General features: G+C 38.4%; 1 protein-coding gene across 1 annotated transcript in view; it reads left to right on the forward strand.

The window, feature by feature from the left end:
• The window catches only part of MYCBP2 (MYC binding protein 2), a 284,541-nt gene that overhangs the window by 153,132 nt on the left and 103,862 nt on the right, over positions 1-27,547 (forward strand). Inside the window, exons 31-44 of the mRNA XM_004711247.4 lie at positions 4,311-4,503; positions 4,987-5,261; positions 8,303-8,524; positions 10,997-11,188; positions 12,617-12,823; positions 14,220-14,351; positions 16,061-16,239; positions 18,472-18,614; positions 20,095-20,195; positions 20,985-21,203; positions 22,816-23,041; positions 24,481-24,599; positions 25,178-25,265; positions 27,445-27,494. Coding sequence (XP_004711304.1) covers positions 4,311-4,503; positions 4,987-5,261; positions 8,303-8,524; positions 10,997-11,188; positions 12,617-12,823; positions 14,220-14,351; positions 16,061-16,239; positions 18,472-18,614; positions 20,095-20,195; positions 20,985-21,203; positions 22,816-23,041; positions 24,481-24,599; positions 25,178-25,265; positions 27,445-27,494 — 2,346 coding nt within the window. The remainder of the gene's footprint in view (positions 1-4,310; positions 4,504-4,986; positions 5,262-8,302; positions 8,525-10,996; positions 11,189-12,616; positions 12,824-14,219; positions 14,352-16,060; positions 16,240-18,471; positions 18,615-20,094; positions 20,196-20,984; positions 21,204-22,815; positions 23,042-24,480; positions 24,600-25,177; positions 25,266-27,444; positions 27,495-27,547) is intronic.

Genomic DNA, 27,547 nt, shown 5'->3' on the forward strand with positions numbered 1-27,547 from the left:
TTATCTGTATATGATTTAACAGTTCATTTCTTGTTATATATTTAATTATCTTTATAAATAAATATATTAAATTATCAGCAATTTGGTTTTATCTCTCTAGAGAACCCTGTCTAACAACACGCAAGAGCTGTCTCAATCCATAATAATTGATATTGCAAAGATTCTGAAGGTGAGAGGCAAGCTTTCGTTAGCGCCCTCCAATCTGCTGGGACCCAATATTCAGAATCTGCCAGAGCTTTTATCATACTAATAGCAAATGGGGAGTCTGGACCATAGTTAGGTACAGCTTGCCCGAGGTCCTTCACTAGCTTGAAGGGAAAGGCAGCATGTTGCCGCTCTTGAATCCCTTGTGGGTGCTGCTTGTCGGTCTGTCTGTCTATAACTCTCATGGGATAAGCCACTCTAAATTCTAAATCTGCTTCCTGGGCTATGCTTTTCTCTACCTGTGAAAGCAATGGTGTCTTTCTACACCCTGCCTCTTTGCTTTTTGCTTCCAGAACCTCACCCTCTACATTAAATCTCTCTGCTTGCTTTTCTTTGGCTTTAATCTTATCTCTCCCTCCGGCACTGACTTGCTTGATGGTATTGTGATTCCCTAAGCTATATTCTGGTGGTGGCTCAGATGGTTCTAGTCTAATATCTCCTTCTGATTCAGACTTGGTTTTTTCAGCTCCGTTTAACAGCTTTTCATCTGCCTGATACTCATCTTGTCTGCTTCTCACCTGATTTAAATCTGCGTAGTTTAGAGGTTTCTCACTGTTCTGCTGGTCTCGTTCCTTTACTCTCTCTCCCTGCAGCGGCTTCAACACTTCTTTAATCTGCGCCCACAAAACCCAGGTCTCCATGGGTATGCTCTGCCCTTCCCTGTGAGCTTTTCTTAAGTTAATGGCTACCTTATCCCAGATCTCCAAATCAAAGGTTCCTGACTCCGGAAAAGAAGGATTAAATTTCTTTACCAATTGAAGAAACTCGTTCATTCTCTTAGTTGTTACCTTTACCTTCTGTTTCCTCAAGAGGTGGCAAAGAGTGATACTGTACCCCGTATTTTTACTCGTTGCCTGACCCATATCTCACTCGGACTAAAAACACACTTAAAAAAAAAAAAACTTCAAAAAAGTTTTCCCGATTCACTCTCTCTGTCCGATGAGGCCGTACAATTGTTACACAGGATCTAACTCAGAAGAGTTCTTCTCCTACCAAGCCTCACATGATGGGCGCCAATCTGTGGGGTTAAAGGGGAGAGGGAAGCCCACAAAACACAGGTTCAGTAGGCGCAATTGTACAGCCATAATAAGTAGAGATTATAGTAAAATCATAGAGAGCATGAGAGTTAAAAGATGGAGTCAAGTAATGGAGTCAGACGCAATTCATGGTAGCATTGCTCACCTCAGCCCAGCTTGGTGGTCCACGTGGAGAGAGGGGGAAGGGAAGGAGAGCAAGGGAACAAGGGAGAGAGGACTGGAGAGAGGGGGAAGTGAGGGGAGTGACCAGGGAGTGTACAGCAAGGAGTGTGTGTCTCTCTCACTGACCCACGCCTATATCCCTTTGGGGGGGTGCACGCCCACCAATTACAGGTAAAGATATATGTCACAGGAAGGGGTTACATTATAGGTTACACATTAATGAGGGGATGGTCTAGGCGATGGTCTCTGGGTCTCCATAGGAACCATTATCAGTAGGGTGAAAACTCCACCTACAGGAACTTATCCATTGTCCCCAGAGGCAGGGAGCAGGCCCACCCCTGTGGTGGGATGAAGCAGCAGTCTGGCAACTGATTGCCCTTGGAAGGGAATGCCTATGCATCTGACCTCCCCCACACCCAGACACTATATATTTTGATAGCCGGGCTCCATCAGCTTTCTTCACATTTGCTTATGCTGCACCCACTTTGTCTTCAGCCATTGTGTCGGGAAGATGAGCATCATGAAATGCCAGTTTAATAGAACAAAGTGTTCTTGCTTTGAGGGAGTGCTTGAGTGGAGGCCCAATGTCCATCTGCTACCTTAATACTAAACCTGTAAATATATGCACATAGATCTATTTCCCCATCCTCATGTATAAATATATTTACATATGTGCATGCCTGCTTTTAGACCTCTATAAATGCCCTTTGACTCTTAGCTCTTTCCTCTGTTTCCTTTTACTTTCCTCTTGTCCCATTATCATCTCAGCCTTTATTTGGGTTTCAGTTATTCCTCTCGGTTACATTACTCTTGATCAAGCCCTACCAGGCCTCCTCACCACCAATTTGGATCACTTGTTGTTCGCTTGTTGCTGGGTTTGTTAACACCACTTCCTTTCCCCCAACCTTCCCCTTTCCCTTGTCCCCCCAGAACTATCGGTCTCGTTGTGTTCTCCAGATTGTTCATCCAGCCTATCTTATTTAGACAGACCTGTGGAGATAATAACATGAACAAAAACAAAACAGAGCAAAACCAAGCAACAAAACAAAAAATAACTACATGACAAAAAACAACAACGAAAAAGAAAAGCTTATAGTTAATTCTAGGACTGTTTGTTGGCCTTTAAGAGTGTTTTCTGGTCAAGTGTGATGGGGTGCCAAGCCCTGGCCCCTAAGCCGATTTTTGGTATCCCCTGGGGACTTTGTTGCATTGTACCCCTTGCTGTTCTGTTGCACTCCCTTAGTGGTTTGCCTCGGTGTGGTGGGATCAGATCGTGCGAAATTGTCACACTGGGTCTCCAGTGTTGTCCCCTGTAGGGCTATGGGTCATTGAGGGATGTTGTGTCTCACAGTGGGTCCGGCCATGATGGTTGGTCTTCTCTGTGGATTGGATGCTCTGAGTGGGGATATCGTCCTCAAGGTTTGGTGGGCCAGGATGTGCTCCACTCTCTCTTCCTCACACTTCATTTGCTCTGATGTGCTCTGATCAGACGTCCCTCTCCCTGAGCTGCAGCTTCAGTGCGTCCTCTGACATAAATTCTTCTGGGAGGAGGGGCAGGTGTCCACATAGTTGTGATTGGGGTCGGCCTCAGACCTCTCCACTGGTTGCTTAGGACACAATTTTGGAGGTCCACAATCCCATCCATAACAATTCCAAAATTTCATTCAAAAAATTGCATTATTTTAATTCCATTTTTTAATGAATATTTTGAAGTCCCTTCACATGTCTTTGATTACTTGCATATTTATGTGGTTATTTGTACTTGAACAACTTTTATATAGCTTGTCAATTTAGGCTTCCAGAAACATGTTGGCAGTTTATAGAGAGTGTGCTTTGAATAAAAGACTACAAGCACTCTTGTCTCCTTGGTCTTTTACGGGAATAGAAATCTTCATCTTTTCCAATGGGTGATGGGTTCAAACTGCTCACCTCACAGTTGGCAACCCAAAGTCTAACCCGCTATGCCACCAGGGCACAGCTCCTTGGTATGTTACCAAATTATTAAGAACAGTTTGGAAATCATTTGATCTAAGTAAGTACCTTTGACTGTCATGTCATTTTTGATTGCATGTCTTTCATATTGTACTTCGTGTTGCTTTTATGTCTAAGTGGTTTGGTGATAAGTAATTTTAATCTTTATGTAAGGAGTTGATTAGATAAGTTCCTTTAACAGTTAAACCTTAAAGTGCTTAGTGCTGGTGTAATCCTCACCAAATGGCTTGAACTTGGTGGGATGCTTTGTTTTTTGGAATTTATCTAGTATGTATATGCATGGTATAATTTCAGACAGCTGGAGGTGAAAGGAAGATCTACCATCCTAAGTCTATATTCCATATTTTAGATATATATATGAAATATTTTTAGGATTTACTCCTCAGTTTTTATCTTTCATTAACTAGCTTGTAAAAAATTGGCTTTAATTTGTATTGAAGAAATTAACATATTGGCATAAGGTGAATTGGATATTGTTGATATTAAAGGGCTTTATTACATTCATTCAGAATTTTAAAAAATAGTTCACTACACTACTATGTGCACTACAATGACAATATATTTTAAAAGTCTTTTCAAGTGAATATATATCTCTAATTGTGAACCTTTTGTTCTTAATTATTCAATATTATTAGTATGTTCATGAAAAAATTTAAAACTGCGTTTTTAAAATATGCCAATATTTAAGAACATTTGTTTTTATAAACGCATACCTTTACAACTTCTTTGTCATACTTCAAAGAAATTCTTCATAGCAATTATGAACTGTGAGATTGTCTACTATTTTGGCTTACAAAACTCATAAGAATTTCAAGATAAAATTCTGAAGTTGAAAGTTGTTATCCTCCAGTTTGACTTGACTTTTAGGGTCACTTGAACTAATTTTTAGTTCTTTGTTTCCATATTATGGATTAGGAGTGCTTTGAGTCACTGTTGAGCATTCTGCACTGGAGCTGGACCACCTTAGTCTTAGGAGTTGAAGAACTTAGAGGCCTGAAGGGGTTCCAGTTCACTGCGACGCTCCTCGATCTAGAGAGACTGCGCTTTGTGGGCACCTGCTGTCTGAGGTTATTGCGTGTCTACACCTGTGAAATTTATCCAGTGTCAGGTATGATACAATTTTTAAATGGCTTTAGAGAAAATACTTGAGATATAAAAAATATTAAAAATATTTGAGATAATAAAAATTAAGGATGACTAAAACTTTTAAGATCTTTTGTTACCTTTAACTTGCACCTAGTTTAAAGGGGAAAGTAAATTCAGTGAATGTTTTGTGTTTACTTACACAAAATAAAATTATGTGTCATTTTGAAAGCAAAATCATTTTAGGTTAAAATGAAATTCTCTTTTAAAAGTATTTTAAACACATTCCGTCAAATAGAAATATTTGGAACAACAGATTTAGATTTAATTATTGAAAACAGACTTTTTTGTCCTCCAATTTCAATTTTTAAGAAAATTTTATTTTGTCCCACACTTTGTCTAAATTGTCTGAGTGTGATTCTCAGCGACAGAGAAAAATGTTGAATTACACTGAATGCTGTCATGCATATTTTTTTTTAAATTGGTAACTTCTTGTATTCCTTCCAAGCTTCAGGAAAAGCAGTTGTAGAAGAAACTAGCAAGTTAGCAGAATGCCTTGGAAAAACCAGAACTTTACTAAGAAAAATTTTATCAGAAGGGGTTGATCACTGCATGGTGAAGCTGGATAACGATCCTCACGGCTACCTCAGCCAGCCCCTGAGTCTCCTGGAAGCTGTCCTTCAGGAATGCCACAATACCTTCACCGCCTGTTTTCACTCCTTCTACCCAACGCCCGCCCTGCAGTGGACCTGTCTGTGTGATCTGCTGAATTGCTTGGATCAGGTAATTGAGTTTGTAAAATGTTCATTGAAAAATCTGATGATTACTCTTTAAGAAAATAAAATACCGTTGACTCAGTCACTCAAACTTTTATAAAGGATACCTTAGGAAATTGGTTTGCATTTTCATTACTTAATTGTAATATTGACAGGGACATTGTGCATTTGCTGATTTTCTCTTTGAATCTATGAGAAAGAAAGTGAGTGAGTGAGTGAGAGAGAGAGAGAGAGAAAGAGCGAGCGTGCATGCGTGCGTGCGTGCGTGCGTGTGTAAGAAAAGGGAAGAACTCAAGAGTGCGTGAGTATCTGAGGGCAGAGACAGCACCGTGTGTGTGTGTGTGTGTGTGTAAGTGTGTGTAAGAAAAGGGAAGAACTCAGAGTACGTGAGTATCTGAGGGCAGAGACAGCACCAGCATGGCAACCCCTCCTCTCCACCTCAACCAGAAAAGGAGGAGGGAGAGCTGAGTGAACTTGGGACACATCATCTTCATAAATCTCTACCAAGTAACAGCGTTTCAAAACACCTGGAATTGGGGGTGGGATCCACAGAACTAAAGAGAGAGATACATTTATAGTAAGAGTTGGAGACTTTTACACTCCTGCTTCAGTAATTAGTATATTAGAGAAATACTGACGATTTGAACATTGCTGTCAGCTGTTTTACCTAACTGATATTTATAAAACAGTATGGACAACTGTAGAATGCACACTCTTTAAACACAAGTGGAACATTCAGCGAGCTAGATCGTATGCTAGCTCACAATGTCAGTAGCTTTAGGATCCAGTCTCACAGGCTGTATTCGCAGGCAGCAACCACCACAACCAACTGACTCACTGCTGCTGAGTCAGTTCCAGCTCACGTGATCTTGCGTATCGCTTTCAGACAACTCTCGAAGTCCATAGCAAATAGACATCAAGAAACACTAGACATTTGGAAAATAAAAAATACTTCTAAGTAGTCAAGGATGAGAAAATGAATCCTAAAGGAGATTAGAAAGGATTTTAAATGGAAAGATAAAAATATGTAACGATTCAAAATTCGTGGGATGCATTTAAAGCTATTACAGAGGTGCCATGCTAAACGTGTGTGGAAAAACCGGGGAGGATTATGGAGTTTTCCTACAAAGTTTTTGAAGCCCCCTATATTTATATCGTTGAATAGTTTATACACTATAAAAGCAGAAAGTTCACAGGCAATGATCTATGTTTATTCCTTAAGCTGGTAGGAAAAAGAAATTAAACACAGTTGAGGAAAGCAGTGATAAATGTAAGAACAGAATGTGACTCAAAGCTACTGCTTTGCAAAGATTAACAAAATTGAAAAACTAGCAAGCCCGATAAGGGAAAGAAAACGCTTGGTCATCTGGTCACTTCCAACTCGCAGAGCCCTTATGGAACAGAGTGGAACTACCCCTGTGGAGTCTGAGACTGTAATATGAGAGACGAAAAAGAAAATGCTGTTACTGAAAAAAAATAGGTACTGTTAAGTGTAGACTCAGGAGGCACTAACAGGGATCGTAAGGGAGTAAGAAAACATTATTCCAATATACTTTGCCATTTTAGATATGAAAAAAACCCTTTACAAAACTCAAAACTGACACAAGAAAGAGAAAATCTGAATTGTTTGTTACATATCCACTAAAAAATTGAACTTTATAAATGCTCACAAAGAAAACTCCAGGCCCTGATATTTTCATTGTTGAATTCTGTCAGACCTTTAAGAAAGAAATAATAGCAAACTTTTACAAACTGCTTCAGAAAATATAGGTACAGCAGCACTTCTCAATTAGTTTTACCCTGATATTAAAACCTGACAGATATAAGAAAATTGGTGATGGATATCACTCAGAAACATAGACATTTAATTTCTTAATACTATCAAATCCAGCAATATACCAAGTAGATAAAAAATCAGGATCAAGTAAGGTATATCTCAGAAATGGAACTTTAGTTTATATTTCAAAAGTCAATGTAGTAAAATTCAAACTATTAACTGAACAAAGAGGGAAAATCATATGATCCTTTTAATGGTGCAGAATAAGCATTTGACAACATAAGCACTTAATTCATGATTTTAAAAAAAAACAACAAGCAAATTAGAATTTAAGGAAGCCTCCCTCTGAAAACAAATAGCTATTGGGGAGGAGAAAAACCTGTAGCTAATGTTCCACTTAATGGTAAAATTGTTACCATTCTCTGAAATTTGAGAGCAAGGCACAAGGTTCAACTTTGCATTGATGATCTGAGCTAAAAAATTAAAATCACAAGGTTGTTGACTTTGGGTCCGTATAACAGGGCAATGTATTTTATCACTCACTCAGTGTCTTAGGCATGATTACTGCCTGGACTAGTGAACAAGTTAACGTGACCCTCGAAACCTGCCCAGTCTGACATGGCTATCTCTCTTCCTCTGGGACTGAACCAGCTAACTGTAGCAAACATACGAAATGTATGTAGCTTGATTGTAATATAAGTGTTAGATGAATTAAACAATACGTACACAAGTTTAGTGAGTTAGAGTACCCAGTGTTAATATACTTTTTGGTGAAACTTTATAGGTGTGCTATAAAGTATACCACTCATTTTCTGTATATATTACAGTTGTAATGATGTAAGTTTGTCAACTAAGTGAAATGTTACTATGATGGCACCAAATTGTTGAATCAAGATATTTGTTGCTACTTAGGGGAAATGCCATATGTTACACTAATTAAGCATTTTTGGGTGTCTCTTGTTATAAATACACCTAAAAAGAGCTGTCATTCTGGCCAATTTTGTTGAATAAATTCAGTCTTCCATACCAGAGAACATAAAACTGATTCTTCTTAACGCTGCTTCATGATTTCTCGTCCTCATTGAGTGAGAATTTAAACAGTTGTGTTTAACAAAAGTACTAATGTAATAATACTCTGTACCGAGACATTACCGTTGAGTGTTGCACAATTTATCATTAAATGTTGATTATTTTGTGTCTATTGAGAAACTTAGATTCTGTTGATGCAACATTCCCCCCCCCCACCTCCACCCCATGTTTGCTTTTGAAAGGATATCCAAGAAGCAAACTTCAAGACTTCAAGTAGCCGACTCCTTGCAGCTGTTATGTCAGCGCTGTGTCACACTTCTATTAAACTGACTTCTATCTTCCCGATTGCATATGATGGAGAAGTACTACTACGATCAATCGTGAAACAAGTTAGCACAGAAAATGACTCAACTTTAGTCCACCGGTTTCCACTTTTGGTGGCACATATGGAAAAACTCAGCCAGGTAGGCCTTTTCTTCTGAAACATCTTTCATATTGAATCAACAAAAACTATAAATGGAGGTACATTTAGCTTGGTGTTTGTTCTTTTGCATTGATAAATGCTGTGCTTCCACATTGGTGAATGCTGGTAACCTTCAGAACAAGAACTGCTAATTTATGTAATGAGTAATCTTTTTTCTCTAATTTCTTAATTTTGAATAATCCTTACCTTATAGAAACTTGAAAGTATTGTGCAATGGTTAATGGTTTTTAATTTTTGCTGAACCATTTGAAAGATGTTAAAGATAATATAATTCATCCATGTTGTAACATGCATTGGAACCTCGTTTCTCCCTAAGGCTGAATAACATTCTAATGTACAAATACATCATAACAATATTAGGTTGCCCGATAGACTTGTAGGGAAATAATTTTTTAAAGGTTTTATGTATAACTTTCTTTAGCTTTTGTAGTACTTATAAGAAGTTCTGTGCTATTTCAAATATGCATTCAGGTAGCATTAATTATATTTGACTATCGTGCCCAGGCTTTCTACTCCCCCGACACCCTCCCAGTGGTCTTTAAAAGGAGGCCTGATGGCATAATGGGTCATGCTTTGAGCTACTAGCCACAAGATCAACAGTTTGAAAACACCATCTGCTCCATGGGAGAAAGACTAGGCTTTCTCTACTCCTGTGAAGAGTTACAGTCTTGGAGGGCCCTGAGGGCTGCTATGAGTCAGAATTGACTCAGTGACAGTGGGTGAGCAGGTGATCTTTAATAGGATTCTATAAATTCTTATTTTGAAGATGTTACATTGATGATGGATTTGGATTTTCTAAAATAGAAAATATTCACTGTCATTGGCAGTGAATATTATTGTAAGTTTTGCCTGACTACCAACTGCCATTGTTTGTGCAAATAGTATTCAGTCACTTAAAGATTTATTCTGTTCAAGTGAATAATACAGGTATTGCAATATGTAGTTAGCCTACACTGTGCAAACTCCCTCTCTCAATAGTGTTTTAAAATTAGTAACCTGGCCTAATAAGTGGCACTATAAACAGAAGGTCCTTTGCTCAAGAGAGATGATCAATAAGATTCTCTATGATAAATCAACAAGGATGTCTCTTAAGCTGAACCAGAGGCAGATAAAAAAACATGGATTCAGAAATCGATTTTGGACTCACCTTTATCCTACCTACAAGCTAAGAACAATTAGTTCTTGCGACATGGCCCTGCTCGATACTCACCCTCAGGAGGGGAACACAGAAGATACGGGTGCTTTAGCAAAGTGTGGTGAAGAAATTAGGTAGTACCTGGCTATCAGGTAGAGTAGCACCTGGGGTCTTAAGGCTTGTTTCCAAGTAAGCAATCATCTAAGTTCGACGTCAACGAAGTCCACATGGAAAAAGCACACCAACATCCATGATCCAAGGATTAGAAATTATACAACCAAATCTGAAGGAAGAAATCGTATCAGAGCTTAAATCATGAGATTGTGGTGTGCAGAAGGCTAGGGAGGACAGTGGAAGCACGAAATTCATTTGTAGGATCTACACAGGGATAAACCTCCAGTGATTTCCTTCTAACCGTAATAGAGGAATGGGAATAACTTGGTTGTCAGAGGATTGGAGAGAAGACTATAATAGATTAAAATGATAAACCTGACTTGATAGGTTGAAACCATGTCATTTGTTTTCCTTTCTGATACAATTTGTGCTTGGTCTGGTTTTTACTATTTTATGAGTTGTTTTATATATACTTACATGTGTGTGTGTTTATATTTTGTCATTGTTGGTAGCTGTTATGGTGGATTTGTTTTTCCTGGTTTGGGGTATATAAAACCCAGGATGGGACAAAAACTAGATCTAAGGGTTCCTGAAGGGCATGGAAGGGGTAGGGTGGCGGGGAAGAGGGAGCTGATATCGAGTTCAAGAAGGAAGAATATGTTTTGAAACAGATTTTGGTAGCAATTGTACAACCCTGATTGATATGATTGAGCTATGGACTGGCATGATGTCTGGATTAGCTCCTAATAAAATGTTTTGAATAATATAAAATAAAATACATTGGAAATTTAAAGCTTAATAGACATAATTACCTGATAATTTCTTATTTTTATTATTACTTTGCATTCACAAAGATTATTTACCTCTATATATGCCAGGAATCTCAGAGGCAAACATTTTTAAGTGGGAGAATGTTTCTCTTTCTCTGTAAATGGTTATTACTGAAAAATAAAAGAATCTGTAAAATAACAAAGTTCAGAAAAATTTAAACACCTTATATATGTGTGAAGCTTTTATGATGCGCAGAACCCAATAATTGAAATAAGAGCATCCACGTGAAAAGTAGGTGCATGCAATGTGGTAGTTTGAGGAGTAGATGCAAACCTGTAATTTAAGAGCGTGATCTAGAAAGATGGGTTTCTACACTGGGAGCCCGTGGGAAGGCAGGCAGCCAGAGCAACGTCTCCTTTTCCCGTACCCCAGAGTGAGGAGAGTATCTCAGGCATGACAAGCTTCCGGGAAGTTCTGGAGAAGATGCTGGTTATCGTCGTCCTGCCAGTCAGGAACAGCCTGCGGAGGGAAAATGAGCTCTTCTCCTCCCACCTGGTTTCCAACACCTGTGGGTTGCTCGCCAGCATCGTCAGCGAACTGACCGCATCTGCACTGGGCTCCGAGGTAACAGATTTTGAGAGTGTTTATAATTTCCATATAGGTTGTTTTTTAAAATTATTATTATTTTTTAAGTTTGAAAGAAGTAATTTTAAAATACAAATATGTCAGTGTCTAACAGTGTATCCCAGTAATACAACAGGCATTCTCCTAGTTTCATAAACATTTTAATGTAAAATGTCCTGTATAATCCAAGTAAAAATTGAATAACCACAGGTAGTCCGTGTCCCTCGTTCGTCAATTTTTTGAAGAAAAGACTTCATTTCTTTATATTACTTTTGCATTTCCTGGTTTTTGCTTTTTCTTTATTATATATTGATTTTAGAATGTTCTGAATTAGCCCAGCTAATCTATATTTGTTATTGATTCATTTGAAACGGTGTAAGTTTTAGAAACGTGCTTGAGAGCAAATTTTACTGCCTTTTTGGGGGAATGCTCCCTCGGTTTCTTGGTTGGCTTTGATGTGGGCTTATGGCTTTGCTGAAACCCTTGTCAGTAACCCTTCATACTTTATGAAGGATTTCATGAAGACCTGTGAATGCCCACAATGCTTTCTTCTGTACTCGACTCCTGAGGATGCGAGAAAGTCTATGCTGATAGATAGAACCTCCTCGGAAACTTCCTGTCTCGTTTCCTTCAAAGAACTTACTTTCTAATAAAAGGAATGTACAACATTGCAGAAAGACTGATTTTATACCGTGGGGATTCCTGCAAGTCCAGATTTAGACGTCCTCCTTTCTTGCTTGCTAGAGTCAGTACACTTTTTGTTTCTTTCCTGTGGGGCTCTCAAATTCCTGGGGCAGCTTACATTAGAAGCAGGCTCCATAAATTAAAAAGAGCAGTTTCAAGCAAAAACAGAATCTCTGATGAAAACCTATTATGAGTATGATGTATCTGTTCAAACTTTAGATGCGAAGTCCCCATAGTATCACAGTGTGTGCTCATGGCATTCGCACTTATGACACGGTACATTGTCTTCAAATGAAGTCATACTTGGAAACTTGCAGTAAGGGCCAAGATGATCCAGCTGAAGAGGAGGGTCTAGTCTCCATCTCTTCCTAACACACCTATCTATAAAGGATCTCTAGATCTCTGTGCAGCATAGTTTGAAACCCAGTGATTGTACGATGTTAATGAAATCTTTGTCTCTCTTCAAAATGACTCATGATGCATGCATATATTATGACTGATACTTTTGATGCTTATCGATCTGACATTATAAATTAAGTGAAATATACAGGTGTTTTTTTTAATATGATGAAGAAAATAACGGTCAGTGATCTTGCTTTGTACATTGAGCATGACTGTTGTTAGTTTGTCTTGGTGGAATACAACTTTAGGAAGTTTTTAGCCCACTTACCAAATTAGGTTCTTTGGTTGTGCTTATTTAGAACCCTTTGGGACAGAGTACTGATTTAATACTTTTGTTCCCAGGTTGATGGGCTGAATTCTCTCCACTCTGTAAAAGCCAGTGCTAACCGTTTCACAAAAACAAGTCAGGGAAGAAGTTGGAACACTGGGAATGGGTCTCCTGATGCAATCTGTTTTTCAGTGGACAAACCTGGAATAGTTGTGGTTGGGTTCTCTGTTTATGGAGGAGGTGGAATTCATGAATATGAATTAGAGGTATTGGTTGATGATGTAAGTACCACTTTTATAGGATTCGTTGGCTTTGTGGCTTGTTTGTGTATGATTACTTAACATGATGTGTTAAGTCCAAATCTTTGAGAGGTGAACAAATGAATCACAGATGGAAGGCATCAAAGACTTAAAAGAAAGTCACTCCCTTTGATGGCTTATGTGCCATTTTTGGTCACTACTGCCTCCTTTCTGCACTTGAGGATGTATTTGAAATTATTCATAAAGTTGAAAAATGATATACCCATGAGTGGTTTTGTTGTTGCCACTTTTAAAGAAAGTACTCAAATTTTTAGAACCAGAAAGATCTCGTGTAAATAATTTCTTAATATGTAGCTTGATTATTTTGAGCGGTTGATTTGGATTCATTCGTTTAATCTTTCACTGGACTATAGTTATATAGAGCATTCTTATAAAGAGGTTGGATTTGTATAAGACATAAGTGAGAAAAGCTGAATTATATGAGATGGGTTGTTGATTGCTCAGGAAATGAAATACAAGTGAGTGATTTGGAATACCAGAATTTTTTCTTTACTGTGTATGGGGAAATGCTAATATTTCATTTTATAATAGCATTTTAAATGCTAATAGCTTATTTTACATGCACTGCTTGAAAATGGAGAAATTTAAGAATGCCTTTCCAAATATGCTGATGAACTTTCCCCTGAAATTATTTTTATCTATGTAAGTGTGTATATGTGTATAATTTCTCTTGAAGACTGGAAACTGGGTTCATAGATTTCAAGAGTCCATACAAATTATATAGAAACTGGTGGCACAGGGGTTAAATTGCTCAGCTGTTCACCCAGAAGCTACACTGAGGGAGAGCGATGTGGCAGTCATCTTCAGTACAGCTTTTCAGCCACATCTCCCAAGGTGTGGGAGATACCTTCCCCAGGGGGACATTGTAACGATCCAGGCGACTTGTGAAAGCAGATACTACACTATGTGCTAGATGATGAGATTTAGTACAAAAGTTTGCACTTGCCAGAGATTGGGGGCCACTGAGTAATTTTTTTCTAAGAAGGGGGCTGTGGCCAATTGGGAGCCTATGGCTTGAATTGCTGTGTGGCAGCCCCTCTAGGGTCAGTCTGAGTGAGAACATACAAGATTGTTTGGCTAAAATCTGACATTTTAACAAGACCGTTATAGATGGTAGTTCTTTAAAGATAGCCTGAATATGATGATGTAGGTATTCTGTAGACCTCTCTTTAATTAAAGTAGAAATTAATTACAAATCAAAACTCTTACAATGAATGACATAAAACAAAAGGTGTATGAAGTCTTCAATGGAACACTTAGGTGTTTTTAAAATATTCACCCAATTCACAATGAAAAGTTTTAGAAAAGTTGTTGATACAATGAAGTAAGGAGACTGATGCCTTTTGGTGTGTTTTAGAGTGAACATGCAGGAGATTCAACTCACTCCCACCGGTGGACTTCTCTAGAGTTAGTCAAAGGAACCTATACGACAGATGATTCACCCAGTGACATAGCTGAAATTAGACTTGACAAAGTTGTTCCTTTAAAGGTAATTTCAAACCAAGGTTTCTCTTGTCAGTAAGGGGGTGTATTTTTTGCACTTTCCTTTAAAAATGTAAATGAAAAGTCCATCGTGGATTTTTGTTAAATATAGCTATTCCTAAGTTATTCTTTATGTGATGTTTCAGATATTATGAAATATTTATATTCCTGATACTGTACTATCTTATATTCTGCTTTTGTATACCATCTTTCATGGTGATAGAAATATTGTCAGATCGACATAGGTTCTGATAACTTGTTTGCCACATATCAGGTCTAAGGTACTGGACAGCTTACTCATCATTGAACACCGTTGAGACTCGTCCATAGATTGGGAAGCTGTCTACGTAGTATGGCTCAGAATAAACTAAATAATGGAAGTAAAGAACTTTCCTCCTTTCTGGCACATTATAGAAAATCTTAATAAATCGAAATCCCCATAACACAAATATTAACTAAAAAATAACTTATATAATGTAGTTTTTTAGCAAATAACCATACCTACCGTATATACTCGTGTATAGCCGAGTTTTCTCAGCACATTTTATATGCAGTTTTTGTAGTAAAATTAGGTGCCGCAGCTGATATTCGGGGCAACTTATACTCGAGTTTATACAGTACTCCTCACTCATCAACTATCTTGTTTCTGATACTTTAGATTTATGGGGATAGTAAAAAAATCTAGTATATGACTACTTTGTGCATTAACAGTACTTGTCTGTCAGTAGTAGAGGGCAGGAATAATGCTAAACTGTTGTGGTTAAATTAAGGTTTGTGTGTCAGCTTGGCTGGGCCACGGTTCTCAGTGGTTGGCAAGCACACAATGATGTAGTTATCCTCCATTGGCACAGAACACGGATTTTCATATGATAATCTGCTTTTGGGGCCATAATCTTAGCTCTCAGTGAGAAGTGGGTGCATTTAATGAATTAGAAAAATTTTATTTAACATTAATTTATGGAATGGTTCTGAACTCCACCTACTTTCCCTATGGAGCAGAGCATTGGCTAAGCTAGGCTCAGCAGAGACTTCATCTAGCAGTGGTAGATACTGAAGTCTGTGGCAAAGTGCCTGCATTGTGAAGTTTATAAAGCAGCACTATCCTGCTCTGACATTTTGTATGATACAGTACATCATATTTCAAACACTAGTTTTTTCTTTTGTATATTTTTCATTTCTGTATGTCTGAGTATTTCTCATTCTGACTAGCTTTTAAAATAAAATATAAAGGATTGTTACTTTTTCTCTTTTTAAAATTATTTCATAAGTTAAACTGAGGAAAATGTTACTTTATATATTTTAATATTTTATCAGTTAGTTTTTCTTATAGTTAATGCAGTGTGATTAAAAGCAGGAATTAAACACACATTGTCTTTATTCAGTTTCCCACTCTAGCACAAAACTAGCTGTGTGAGTTTCGGCAAGTTTCTGAACTTCTGTGTGCCTTGGATTCTCTTTTACTTTTGCTTTCACCTTCTGAGGGCTAATTTAATTAAATCAGGAAAAGTACTTAGAACAATTTCTATCACATAAAGCACATTCAGTCAATGTTAGCTGTGATCATTATGAATTCATTGAAAACACATTCAATTCGATTGTCTATAAATGTAGTAGAGAAATTCAGCATACTTGCCTAGCTTAGTTCAAGAAGGGTAATGTCTGTGTATCCTCTGTCCATTATGAGATTTAAACATATTTTTCATCTTTACTGTGAAGGAAAATGTTAAATATGCTGTGCGCTTGCGGAACTATGGAAGCCGCACAGCCAATGGGGATGGAGGAATGACTACCGTTCAGTGCCCCGATGGTGTCACGTTTACGTTCAGCACGTGCAGCTTGAGTAGTAATGGCACAAACCAAACCCGAGGACAGATTCCACAGATACTGTACTATCGGTAAGTGTGTGTGTGTGTGTGTGTAGCAATCAATCAGGGGGATGTGTTAAGTGGTACACGATTTAGTACCAAGGTGGAAAGGGGTAGTTATAATTAAATTGTTGTTATGTGCCAGCAAGTCAACTTCCATTCTTAGCAACACTGTGGTGGCAGAGTACAGCTGCCCGTGGCGTTTCCTAACCTGACATCTTTACAGGAGCAGGTCCCCAGTGCTTCCCTCCCTTCTGCTCAACAGTGCTGGGTTCTACCACGGACGGACCATGTGGCTAGCAGTCTAGGGCTTAGTTAACCCTTGTGTTCACCGAGGGCTAACCTGTACTATGTATTTTTTCTCTTGCACAACATGTGCTAATTCATATAAAGAAATCTTGTGTTAATATTTAAATATGTTGTTACTATAAAGCTAAATTCTTTAAAATGTCTTTGCTTCTGTTCTTTTTACTGTTGTTGAAAATTTTATCTGCTAGGCAGGTAGTTTCTGATTTAAGAGGATTGTATTCATTTCCGTTCATAAAACGCCTGAAGTCAGTGATCAGGTTGATTCTCGGGAAGCAGTCTACTACCTGGATCTCACTATCTAGTCTGCAAAGTATTGCGGTGTGGGTAAGCTTAGAATGTAGGGGGATTTGTTTCTTTTCATGAAAAGCCTTTCATTATGTAAATAGTGCGAAATAATGAGTGATGATAACTTGGGTTGTAAAAAGAGGCTTTAAAATGGCCATGTCTCACTAAGTCTGACTTTTTCTAGTTAGCTGCAATCTTAGGTAGTAGTAGGTAACATTCACCTAAACACATCAAATCTCTCATGTTTCAGCCACTTTGAGAGGGCTTGCTATTTCTCCCATTTCCTTCATAGACAATCTGAAGATATTGCGTTATCCAATTAGATAGCGCAAAACAGCCCCCCCTTTTGTAAATATTATTCTTCCCTTCTCTATGTTAATAAAATAATAAAAACAGCAGGTGCTAAAATTGCTGCATTCTGGCATACCACTGTTGGGCTTACCCAAGTCACAAAGAATTTTATGTTCTGTAAGTGCTACAATAAACCACAGGACTTTATTCTCTTTTTCAAACTCTGTCTTAAAACTAAGGGGGACTATAAGTCTTCACAGGAGCAGACAACCTCGTCTTTTTTCCAAGGAGTGGGTAGTGGGTTTTGTTTAGCCAGCAGCTGAACACTTAGCCTCCAGGACCTACAGAACTATTAGTCGTTTAATAGTGTCGACCATTCAGAATTGATATATCAAATCTAAAGTTTTGGATATTTTGATGGCTTCCACCAAACCCTAATGTTCTCTGCCATCCTGCTCTGTTGGCTCCTTGGGGTAGGCCTCTGGGCCTTGGGCAGAATAACCAGCTTTCTCTTTGAAATCTTAAGTGGGTGAGTGGTATCGAGGAGGATGTTAACATGCCAAGGTAGTTTTCTAAGCTCAGCTGGTCCTCAGATAACCCAATGAGGTATGCCTCTCGCTCTCATGTGCCAGCCGAGGGAAGCAAGACTCTGAGCCCTGAAGCAACTTGCCCAATTCCTTGTATTGTAGACAGGAAAGTAGACCCCAGTGACTACACGTTTACCCTGATACCACAAGTCCTCTGAAAAGTGCTCTCTGTACTTATCTAATAGATATCTTCATATCTTAAATTGAACACGCTCCAAGGAATACCTCTTCCCCATCCACAGCCCCACACCTTGAAATCATCCTGCTCTCTTTCCCCCCACACTTCCTCTCCAGCTCACTGATGAGTCCTGATAGCTGGATTTTTAAAATGTTCTACATCAGATTTTTTCTATCAGTCCTATAAGTACCATTCTAATCCACGCCATTTCTACCTCTCACCTAGGTAACTGCTATAGTCTTCAAACTAGTCTCCCTGCTTCCACTGTTGCCCTCCTCCGGTCAGTTCTCCACAGCTCAGTAAGAGTCATCCTATACAAATGGAAACCATACTACATTTCTTTCTTGCTCAGACCCTCCAGAGTAGAGAGGTTTTTATTTACCTTTCCCACACCTCTTTTCTTTACTCCTTTCTGCTGCTTGCTTTTTCTTCAGAGCCCTGTTTTTCTCCCTGAAATGATTTAGTTGCATATTTGCTTTTCAAAAGCCTTCAAATTAACTGTTTTAACTCTTTAAAATTGAAATGAGTGCTTCTGGCTAAGCTATGATTTGTAGAGTTAGATACTTTTTCACTTAGCAGTGCCAAGTAATCTCCTGTGTTTTCCTATTGCAGGAGTGAATTTGATGGAGACTTGCAGTCGCAACTTCTGAGTAAAGCCAATGAAGAAGATAAGAACTGTAGCCGAGCTCTTTCTGTCGTGAGCACTGTTGTCAGAGCTGCCAAAGACCTCTTGCACCGAGCACTTGCTGTAGATGGTAATGCATTTCTTCTCCTTCTTGATAGTCTTATTTAACATTTTTGTGTACAGTTATTAAAGGACATCATCTACCAAAGTATTTTTTTCATTATGAAGCTGCACCTAACACGCACATTAATTTTGGATCAGCCATACTTGACATACTTGTTTGAGAATATTTCAAAATCTATTTTCTGGTTTTATTTTCCTAGCTAGCCTACTAAGAGAAAAAATATATCTTAAGGAAATTGCATCTTTGCTTCATCCTCCTTTTAGTAGAAAAAGAGCATTTAGTTTCTCTCTACAACTGCTTTTCTTGTGTGTACCAGTTACCCAAGGTTGTAGGTAACAGTACAGGTTTCCCTGAAAACCATTTGTCAACATTTAGTTCAGTGAGTTCTTCCACTGGAAGCTCGCCGGTCTGTCTGGTCCACCCTCCCTGTGTCCTGCTGCCGTGGTTCCAGAGTACAGGTGGCGCGGCCTCACCAGTCTCACTCCTTAACAAGTCACTGCTGCAATCGCGCCCCCTGCCCCCTTTCATACCACAGCATTTGTTCCTAAGCCGGGTTGCATTTGAGAGCCAGCAGGGAAGCTTGGTGAAAATAAAGAACATTTGGTCCATTCACAGTCAATCAATATTTTTTAGAAAATAAGACCCCAGGATATTCTGATGTAACAGCAGATCTAAAAACTCAATATTGGGAATCCTGACTTAATAAAAGTTTTCACAGTCTAGACTCATGGATATTTGTAAAATAATTGGCAGGACATACAAAATTGTCGACTTAAAAATTAGGCTGCTCTTTCTGGTCAAACATTTAGTTAACTCAGGCCCCTGGGTAGCTGTGGTGGCATAGTGGATTGTGTGTTGGGTGGCTAACCACAGGTCAGCAGTTAGAAACCACCTGCCATTCCTCAGGAGAAAGATGAGGCTTTCTACTCCCATTAAAAGTTGTAGTCTCGAAAACTCACTGGGGTAGCTCTGCCCTGCCCCGTAGGGTCGCTGTGAGTCAGAATTGACTCAGTGGTAGTGAGAGAACACGATGGCTAGAACTGCTTCTTGTTGGTGAGGTGTGGGATGTTAGCCGATATTGATGATTTTGAGGGTCTCAGAGCCATTAGTTCAAAGCCACCAGTTGTTCCATGGGAGAAAAATGAAGCTTTCTACTCGCCTAACTGTAACTAGTAGAGCTACAGTGTCAGAAACGTGGGTCTTGGCTAAGCAGCTTTCATGATTGTGTTCCTGTATGCGCCACTACATACAAATAGTGCACACAGATAACACAGGTCGCAGTGCGTCTGCTAACTTCCATATGCTCGTGGACGTGCTCCCGTATGCCATCCCACACGTGTTCCGCTCACTTAAACTCCGAAATGTGTGTTTGTCATCACAGGACTGTGTGTGATCATGTTTACCGTGGCTGCCTCTGACCCTTCTGTCCCTCCAGTGTCGTCCTCTGTTGCTTTGCGAGCTGTGATTTCCATGTCTTGTTTTTCAGCTGATGACATTCCAGAGCTGCTTAGCTCTTCCAGTCTGTTCTCCATGCTGCTCCCTCTCATTATAGCTTACATAGGACCAGTGGCCGCTGCGATTCCCAAGGTATGTCATTTAATTCTCTAACTGTGGAGCTTTCTGTAAACTTCATTTTATACTTTGTGTCATTCCTTTAAAAAGAAAAAAGAGAGAAAGACAAGTATTTGAGGTGCCTAGGTGACAGGTAACAAGCACACGGTTAAATAGAAGTTATTAGTATTCTTAATATTGCTTGATGGCGTGCTATACCTATTTGTTGGCTCTACACCTGGCGAATTGAAGGATTCGAGAAATGTATTTTAGGAATGTGATATGTGAGGAAAGACTGCTTTAACTCAAGAATTTCTTCATTTTTTGAGGTAGATGGCAGGCTGCCTCCATCTTAAATACTAATAGCATTATAGATGAATAGGAGCTTATTTGAATAGTGAAATATCCAGCCCATGGAGATAATCATAAATGAGTAACTTTGACACAATTAAATATAGAGTAAAACCTAATATACTGCCAACTGCCCCAAAGATAAAGATGTTTGAAAATGAAACTGTTCATCAGAAGGCTGGCGAGTCAAAGCTCCCCAGTGGTGTCTCAGAGGAAGGCCTGGTGTCTGCTTGTGAGGTCACAGCCTTGACGGTCCATGGGGCCAAGTGCACTCGCAGCACGAAGCACGGCTCAACCGCTGCTGCTCTGCTCATTGTTCACGTCGTGTCTGAGATAACTGGGGACTCCATAAAATGAACTCTCTTTGAGAAAGACAGATGACAGTCGTATCAGCAGTTGTACTGGTTTATAAGTTTGTAACTCTGTTCACGTGTATGATCTCATTTCATCTTTCATATTTATGTACATAACTAGGTAGCTGTAGAAGTCTTTGGCCTTGTCCAACAGCTGCTGCCCTCAGTTGCCATTTTGAATCAGAAATATGCCCCGCCGGCTTTCAACCCAAACCAGTCAACCGACAGCACCACTGGTAACCAGCCTGAACAAGGCCTCTCGGCGTGCACGACGTCCAACCACTACGCTGTCATAGAGAGCGAGCACCCATATAAACCGGCATGTGTTATGCACTACAAGGTACACACGTGTGTCTAGTGAGATGTAAAATGTGAAAGCTTAATTGATGTTGTGCAGAGTATAATTGCTTTTATTGCCTTTGAATACAGAGGATTCGCATGTAGGTACACACTCTCAGACACCCACTCACATGGAGAAGGGGTTTAGGACAAATAGTTTACCTGTAAGATTGTGAAGCTTTGTCGTGTATGAGACTTGGTCTCAAATCTTGCTACAGGTGAGATTTTGTACATGTCATGCTAAAGTACATGGAGTACTTTGTAATAGTAGTGGACATAAGCAATAAAATTTAAAACTCCTGCTCTTTGAACGGAACAATATTGTACCACATCCTGAGCTTTGAAATTTCAGGTATTTAAGGTAGGAGGCTTTAAGTAGCATAATTTTTTATGTTAAAAAAAAAAAAAGCATATGACGTGTTTTAAATTGAATGGAGTTGCTAAGGAGTTTTCAAACTTGCTCTTGCTGTTAAATTGTGTCAGGTAAAGTAAGGAGGAGCCCTCCATTCACTGCCTCAGTTTAATTTGTTAAGCTTGTATGCTTTGAATATAAGGATATGTCTGTGTAAAATATTTTTATTAAAGAAAATAATAATATTTTTATTATACAAAATGTTAGACAAGAAAGTAGACCATAGAAGCAAAGGTTATCAATACCGCCACCTTCACCCACCCTCTCCCCCCTACATTGTTTTAAAGCAAATCTGTGAGTTTTTTCATTGAGTTTCTGAAATTTTAAGACCCTGGAAAATAACTGTTAGGATCTTTTGCTGTCGTGAGCCCTGTCCTTTGACTGTATTTATCAGATTTGAGTACTTCTTACTAATTCCACTCAGTACCATGTTGGTCTTTGACATTCATTTTACTTTGTATACTCCCGTGAATACTAAAATTTCTAGGTCAAATGAAATGTCTTTGTAAAAATTCTGTCTCCAAAACAGATCCTGATGTTGTATCATCAAAGTACCATACTCAAAAGTCAATTGAGTTGGTTATTTTTATGTGTATGTGTGCTTAATTAGCTGAGGGGGCTTCAAAAAGTTCATTGGAAATATTCTATGTCTGTTAGTAGTATTTTTCCACAATTTTTAAGTAACCTAAAAGTTACAAATATTTTGTTTTAAATGAATTTAATTAATTAATTTCTTCAGTAGCCTTCCCATGTTGTCTCGTGGTTAGGATTTGGCACTTTCATTTTTCATTAATTCATTTTCCTATTTTGCCTATCAAATCATAGTTGGGTTTACCTGCTTTTATTCCTTAAGTGCAAACTGAAATATAAATAGAAAACATTTTACACACACAAAATCATTATTTACAAATTAAGGCTGAGTATTTATGGAAACGAAGCAGCTTTCTGATATATTTGTGTATTATCAATGTGCATTGCCTAATGTTAGGTAGAGAATAGTAGATATTGCTAGTGGGGAGCAGGGACAATTGCTATTGAACATTAATTCCTCTACTTCTCATGGTATTAAACAATGCAGTCCTTCCCTATGTAAAGCTTACATTTCTATATGCTGAAAGCCTGATCTGTACCATACACTCTCCTGTATCTCAAGGGGATCCTCTTCAGGAGTCTTAGGTGCTTCTCTTGCCTGTTGCCTCAGGTAACATTCCCAGAATGTGTACGGTGGATGACCGTCGAGTTTGACCCTCAGTGTGGCACTGCACAGTCAGAAGATGTCCTCCGCCTGTTGATTCCAGTCAGAACCGTTCAGAATGCAGCATATGGACCAAAACTGACCTCTGTCCATGAACATCTTAACTCATGGATTGAACTAAAGAAATTCTCAGGCTCCTCGAGATGGCCTACTATGGTTTTAGTGTTGCCTGGTGAGGTTTTTGTTTTTATTTTTGTTTTTGTTTTTATTTTGTCTGTGACGGTAAAATACATGCATGTGTGATGATAGGCATTCAGCAAGGACACCCCACTGAAAAGGCATATTTTCTTTTTAGAGGAATTTATTGAGGAGCTCCAGTGTATGTGGATTGCAGTTGAGAAAGAGGATGCTCTGGCCAAGGGGTATAGCATAAGCAAAGTTTTGAGGCCGTTTTTAAAGGATCATGTGAAATAAGAGTAGCTCACCCAAAGTTAAGAGTTAGTACTGAGGTGTGCTTGTCTGGGCAGTTGGAATCAACTACAAAGTGAACCAGATCTTTTATTTTCCCAATGTGTGCTAACCTATAAGAAGTTACTAAGGACTCCTAATTTATGAGAGTCCTTGAACAGTTGTCTTTTAGGTGTGTGTCTCAGAGACATAGTGAGAGTTAAGATTTGATTTGATTTTTCTTGAAAAGAGGTTGCGTGTGTGTGTGTGTGTGCTTAAATGTGTCTTATCTGTTGTGTGTGTGTGTGTGTGTGTGCTTAAATGTGTCTTATCTGTTGTGATTTTAACCAATTAATCAGAGTTACTTGTGTGATGCCATAACCCAAAGCCAGTTTGATTTCAGAAGCTTCCTTTCTGGCCTGAACTGCCTTTAAATAGGCAATTTCGTAGTTTCTAAAGTAATGGAACTGCATGTGCATAAGGTGATCATGCAAAAACCAAATAAAACAAGAACTTGTTCCTATTAATATAAATCATAGGTGTGTTTAATAGAAATGATTTTTTAAAACCTCACTACCATGAAGTTAATTCTGATTGATGGCGACCCTATGATGGGCATGTCTATGATTTATTTCGTATGTATTTCTTGCTTGCTTACATATTTGAGAAAAAGCCAAATGTCAGGGTTAAGGAATTGTTACACAGTTTAAAACAAGACGAATCTAGGTCACCTAAATAACTAAGTGACGATGTTTGAAAGGTGACTGGTTGTGTGATTTAAAGGTAGGAGATGATTCAGAAGGATAATTTGATCACCCAAAAATACCCCAAAATCATAACAATGCATTTGGGATATATTCTTTATTCCCTCAAGTAAGATAGAAATTCTTTGGAGTCAATTCCAACTCATAATGACCTCTTCATACAGAGTAGAACTGCCCCGTTGGGTGTCCAAGGCTGGGATCTTGCTGGATGCAGATTGCCACCGCTTTCTCCTGTGAAGCCGCTGAGGGGTTCTAGCCCCCGACCTTTGGGTTATCAGCTAAGTGCCTTAACGCTCTGCTCCTTGGATGCCTTCCAGTTAGGTATAGAAATAAAAGGGAAAAAGAAAACCTTTTTTTAGTTGTATAATGTTTTATTTCTATCTTAAGATGGCTAAAGGAGGAAATTTTTGATAATAATATTTCAGATTTTGAACTGAACATCGTCTTTATTTATTTTAAGGAAACGAAGCCCTGTTTTCCCTAGAGACTGCGTCAGATTATGTGAAAGACGCCAAAGCTTCTTTCTATGGCTTCAAGTGCTGTGCCGTTGGATATGAATTTAGTCCTGGACCCGATGAGGTAAGAATTAATTGCCCTTTAATCCTGTTAAAGAAGGGTGTGGTTTCAAAGGCTGTTGCTGTTAGCTCTTGTCCAGAAGGCTCAAATTGATTTTAAGTAGGGCGGGCATAACTTAAAATGTATTGCAGTTTATCACGGCCCATGATCACTTGCTACTCCAAAACATGCAGAAAGGGAGAGGCTTATGGGAACACAAACTGCTTTTAACAACTTACTGTAAATTATTCCTGCCCCAAATCTGTACAGGTGCTATACTTTTCTGAATAAATGATAAAGCAAAGAAACTAATACGATGATTCTTCAAAGTATTTTAATCATATAGTAATTCAAAACAAAGGATGGGGTTGATCATGCTTCTTCAAAATAATGATTGAAAAATTCTTTGGACAGTGAACATTTTAGGTCCAGATCCTCAATTCCGCTTGAGCTATAATTTGATTTTGTTCAACCCTCAGCTAACATGTGCTTCATTCTGGATTCTAAAACTGCGTCTTAAATACAAGTCACATTTTTGTTAGTGACCTGTGATATTTTCTGAACATGTTCAATAGCATTGAACTCTTTTTGCAATTCTGCAGGGAGTGATTCAGTTGGAAAAAGAGTTGGCCAATCTTGGTGGGGTTTGTGCAGCAGCTTTAATGAAAAAGGATCTTGCACTTCCTATTGGTAAGTCTGGTCAAATACTGGGCTTGTGATTTTGGTTTTTTTTCCTTTTTAATTATAAGAGTAGTATGTTTTTTTACTGTAGCAAGTTCTGAAACTAGATTTCAAATGCATTCTATAACTATATACATTAATGTATAGTGAGTGCTTAATAGGCTGGTAGTTTGGGTTTTGTTTTAATGGAGACTTCTTTACACACACGTGCACACACACACCCTCCCTTGTGTTCAAAGGTATGAGCTACAAATGGGTGGAAAACACTAAATTTGAAGAGTTCTTTCAGAAGTATGAGTTATGTTTTAAATACTGTAGTGAAAATATATCAAGTAAGGGACTGCATATTTATTGTCTAAAGTCAATACACAAGCTAATAAAAATGTCATGTGCACAGAGTTGTTATTTAAAGCCATGGTGGAAAATGAGCTTGAAAGAGATGTAGAAGGGCAGGGCAAGATTACACAGAATCAAAGCTGACACCCAAATTTCAAAGTTGGCTTTAGCAGGAGGAGGAAACGACAAATAATACTGCAAAGGAGTGGTGAGAATGGAAGGGGAAAAACCAGTATGTTTGTGGGGGTTTTGCGTTTGTCTGAGAAGTCATTTAAAATCTGTCATTGGATTTGAAAATATATAGGTTATCAATATACTCAAATATTTTGTTAAAATGATAGACATGTAAGTCATTTACGTAGAATTAGGAAAGAAAGTGCAGTCAGGTTGATATTGTTAGTCCTTTTAAAAAGTGACCTTGTGAAGCAGAATAGAGAAACGAGGCAGTGGCAGAAATGAGTAATGCAATCTTGTGTGAGTCACTAATTGTGATCAAGAGGGTAATCTTTACACACAGATTGGCACTTTGTTCTTCATTGTTTGGGATTTGCTATGAGTCAAAATCAACTTGATTGCAGTGGGTTAGTTAGTTAGTTAAACTCTGTTTGTCCCGTTCCCCTACCCCAAGTCCATCTGCAGCTTCCACTGAGACTGCATTTAGTACTCTATCCTTGCTCTGCATCCCTTCTCATTCTCTGCCCTCTTTTTCATTCTCTGTTTCTCTCTTGCCCCTTTTAGTCTTCTCATTCTGCTCTGACTTAATGCTGGTACATGTGTGAGGAAATGAAATCTCTTGTGTTCATTCATGTGAGGAAAGTGGGTACAGCCTCTTTGGAGGAAATTTGCAGTAGCTGTTAAGATTTTATATGCATAGACAAGAGGGTTTCAAGAAAGTTAGTGGAAAATCCCATCAACTTCTAATTCCATTTTCCATAAACTTCTAGAAGCCCCTTGTTCTTTGATGTAGCAATTTCTTTTCTATACCTGTACAAATGAACAAAAACATTTGGTCAAGGATGGATTGAAAAGATGGTGACTCTGATTATCTTGTGAGTAGATAGCATAAAAAAGGGGTGAAATGTCTTGTTTCGCATTTTTATGCCTTTTAAATATTTCCTCTTAAATATGTACCATGTATATAACAAATTTTTATACCTTAAACTATCAAAGACAGCTCATAAATAAAATATTACATATACTAAGTGATAAAATAAAGAGGGAAATTGCTAGACAATACGGGCACTACTTTGTGCTTCTCAGAGTTACTGTGGCATATTAAAGGTATAGGCAGAAAGAAATAAAGGCTTGGACTATAAATAAGTTCCCTTCCTTTTTTTATAAAAAATATACGAAATTAAAAATAGTACATATTCATGTGCTTGTGTGTGTGTGTATAAAACAAGCTTTGGTGGCTCAGTGGTTAAAGTGCTTGACTGCTCAACAAAAGGCTAGTGCTTCAAAACCACCGGCTGCTCATTACACTCTGCTTCTATAAACCCTGTGGAGCAGAGTTGCTCTGTCTTCTAGGGTCTCTGTGAGTCAGAATCAAATGGACAGCACTAGGCTTGCCTTGAGGTGTGTGTGTGTATTTGTAATGTAATATAAATTGTGTATATGTATTGTAATACATTACATATATTAAAAATAAACTAATGGCTATTTTTTTTTAGTATTACCTTATGGTGAACTATAACATATATTTATTCTGAAAATACTTGACATTTTTAAAATGTATACCACTGAGACTTATCAAGGGTAAGTCTTGATACATGGAAAAGAGCTAACTGGAAACAACCAGAAAATTGAACTAAGTATTAATGTATTTTAGTCAAGCTTTTCATTTGCACCACAGGTAATGAATTAGAGGAAGACCTTGAAATTCTTGAAGAGGCTGCTTTACAGGTATTGCCCCACACATTGCCAGAATAGCCATTGTATATTCATGTAAAATAAGT

The sequence above is a fragment of the Echinops telfairi genome, unplaced genomic scaffold (assembly GCF_000313985.2).
Source record: "Echinops telfairi isolate 266 unplaced genomic scaffold, ASM31398v2 ScPeMD7_11;HRSCAF=52, whole genome shotgun sequence".
In the NCBI taxonomy this organism is placed as follows: Eukaryota; Metazoa; Chordata; class Mammalia; order Afrosoricida; family Tenrecidae; genus Echinops; species Echinops telfairi.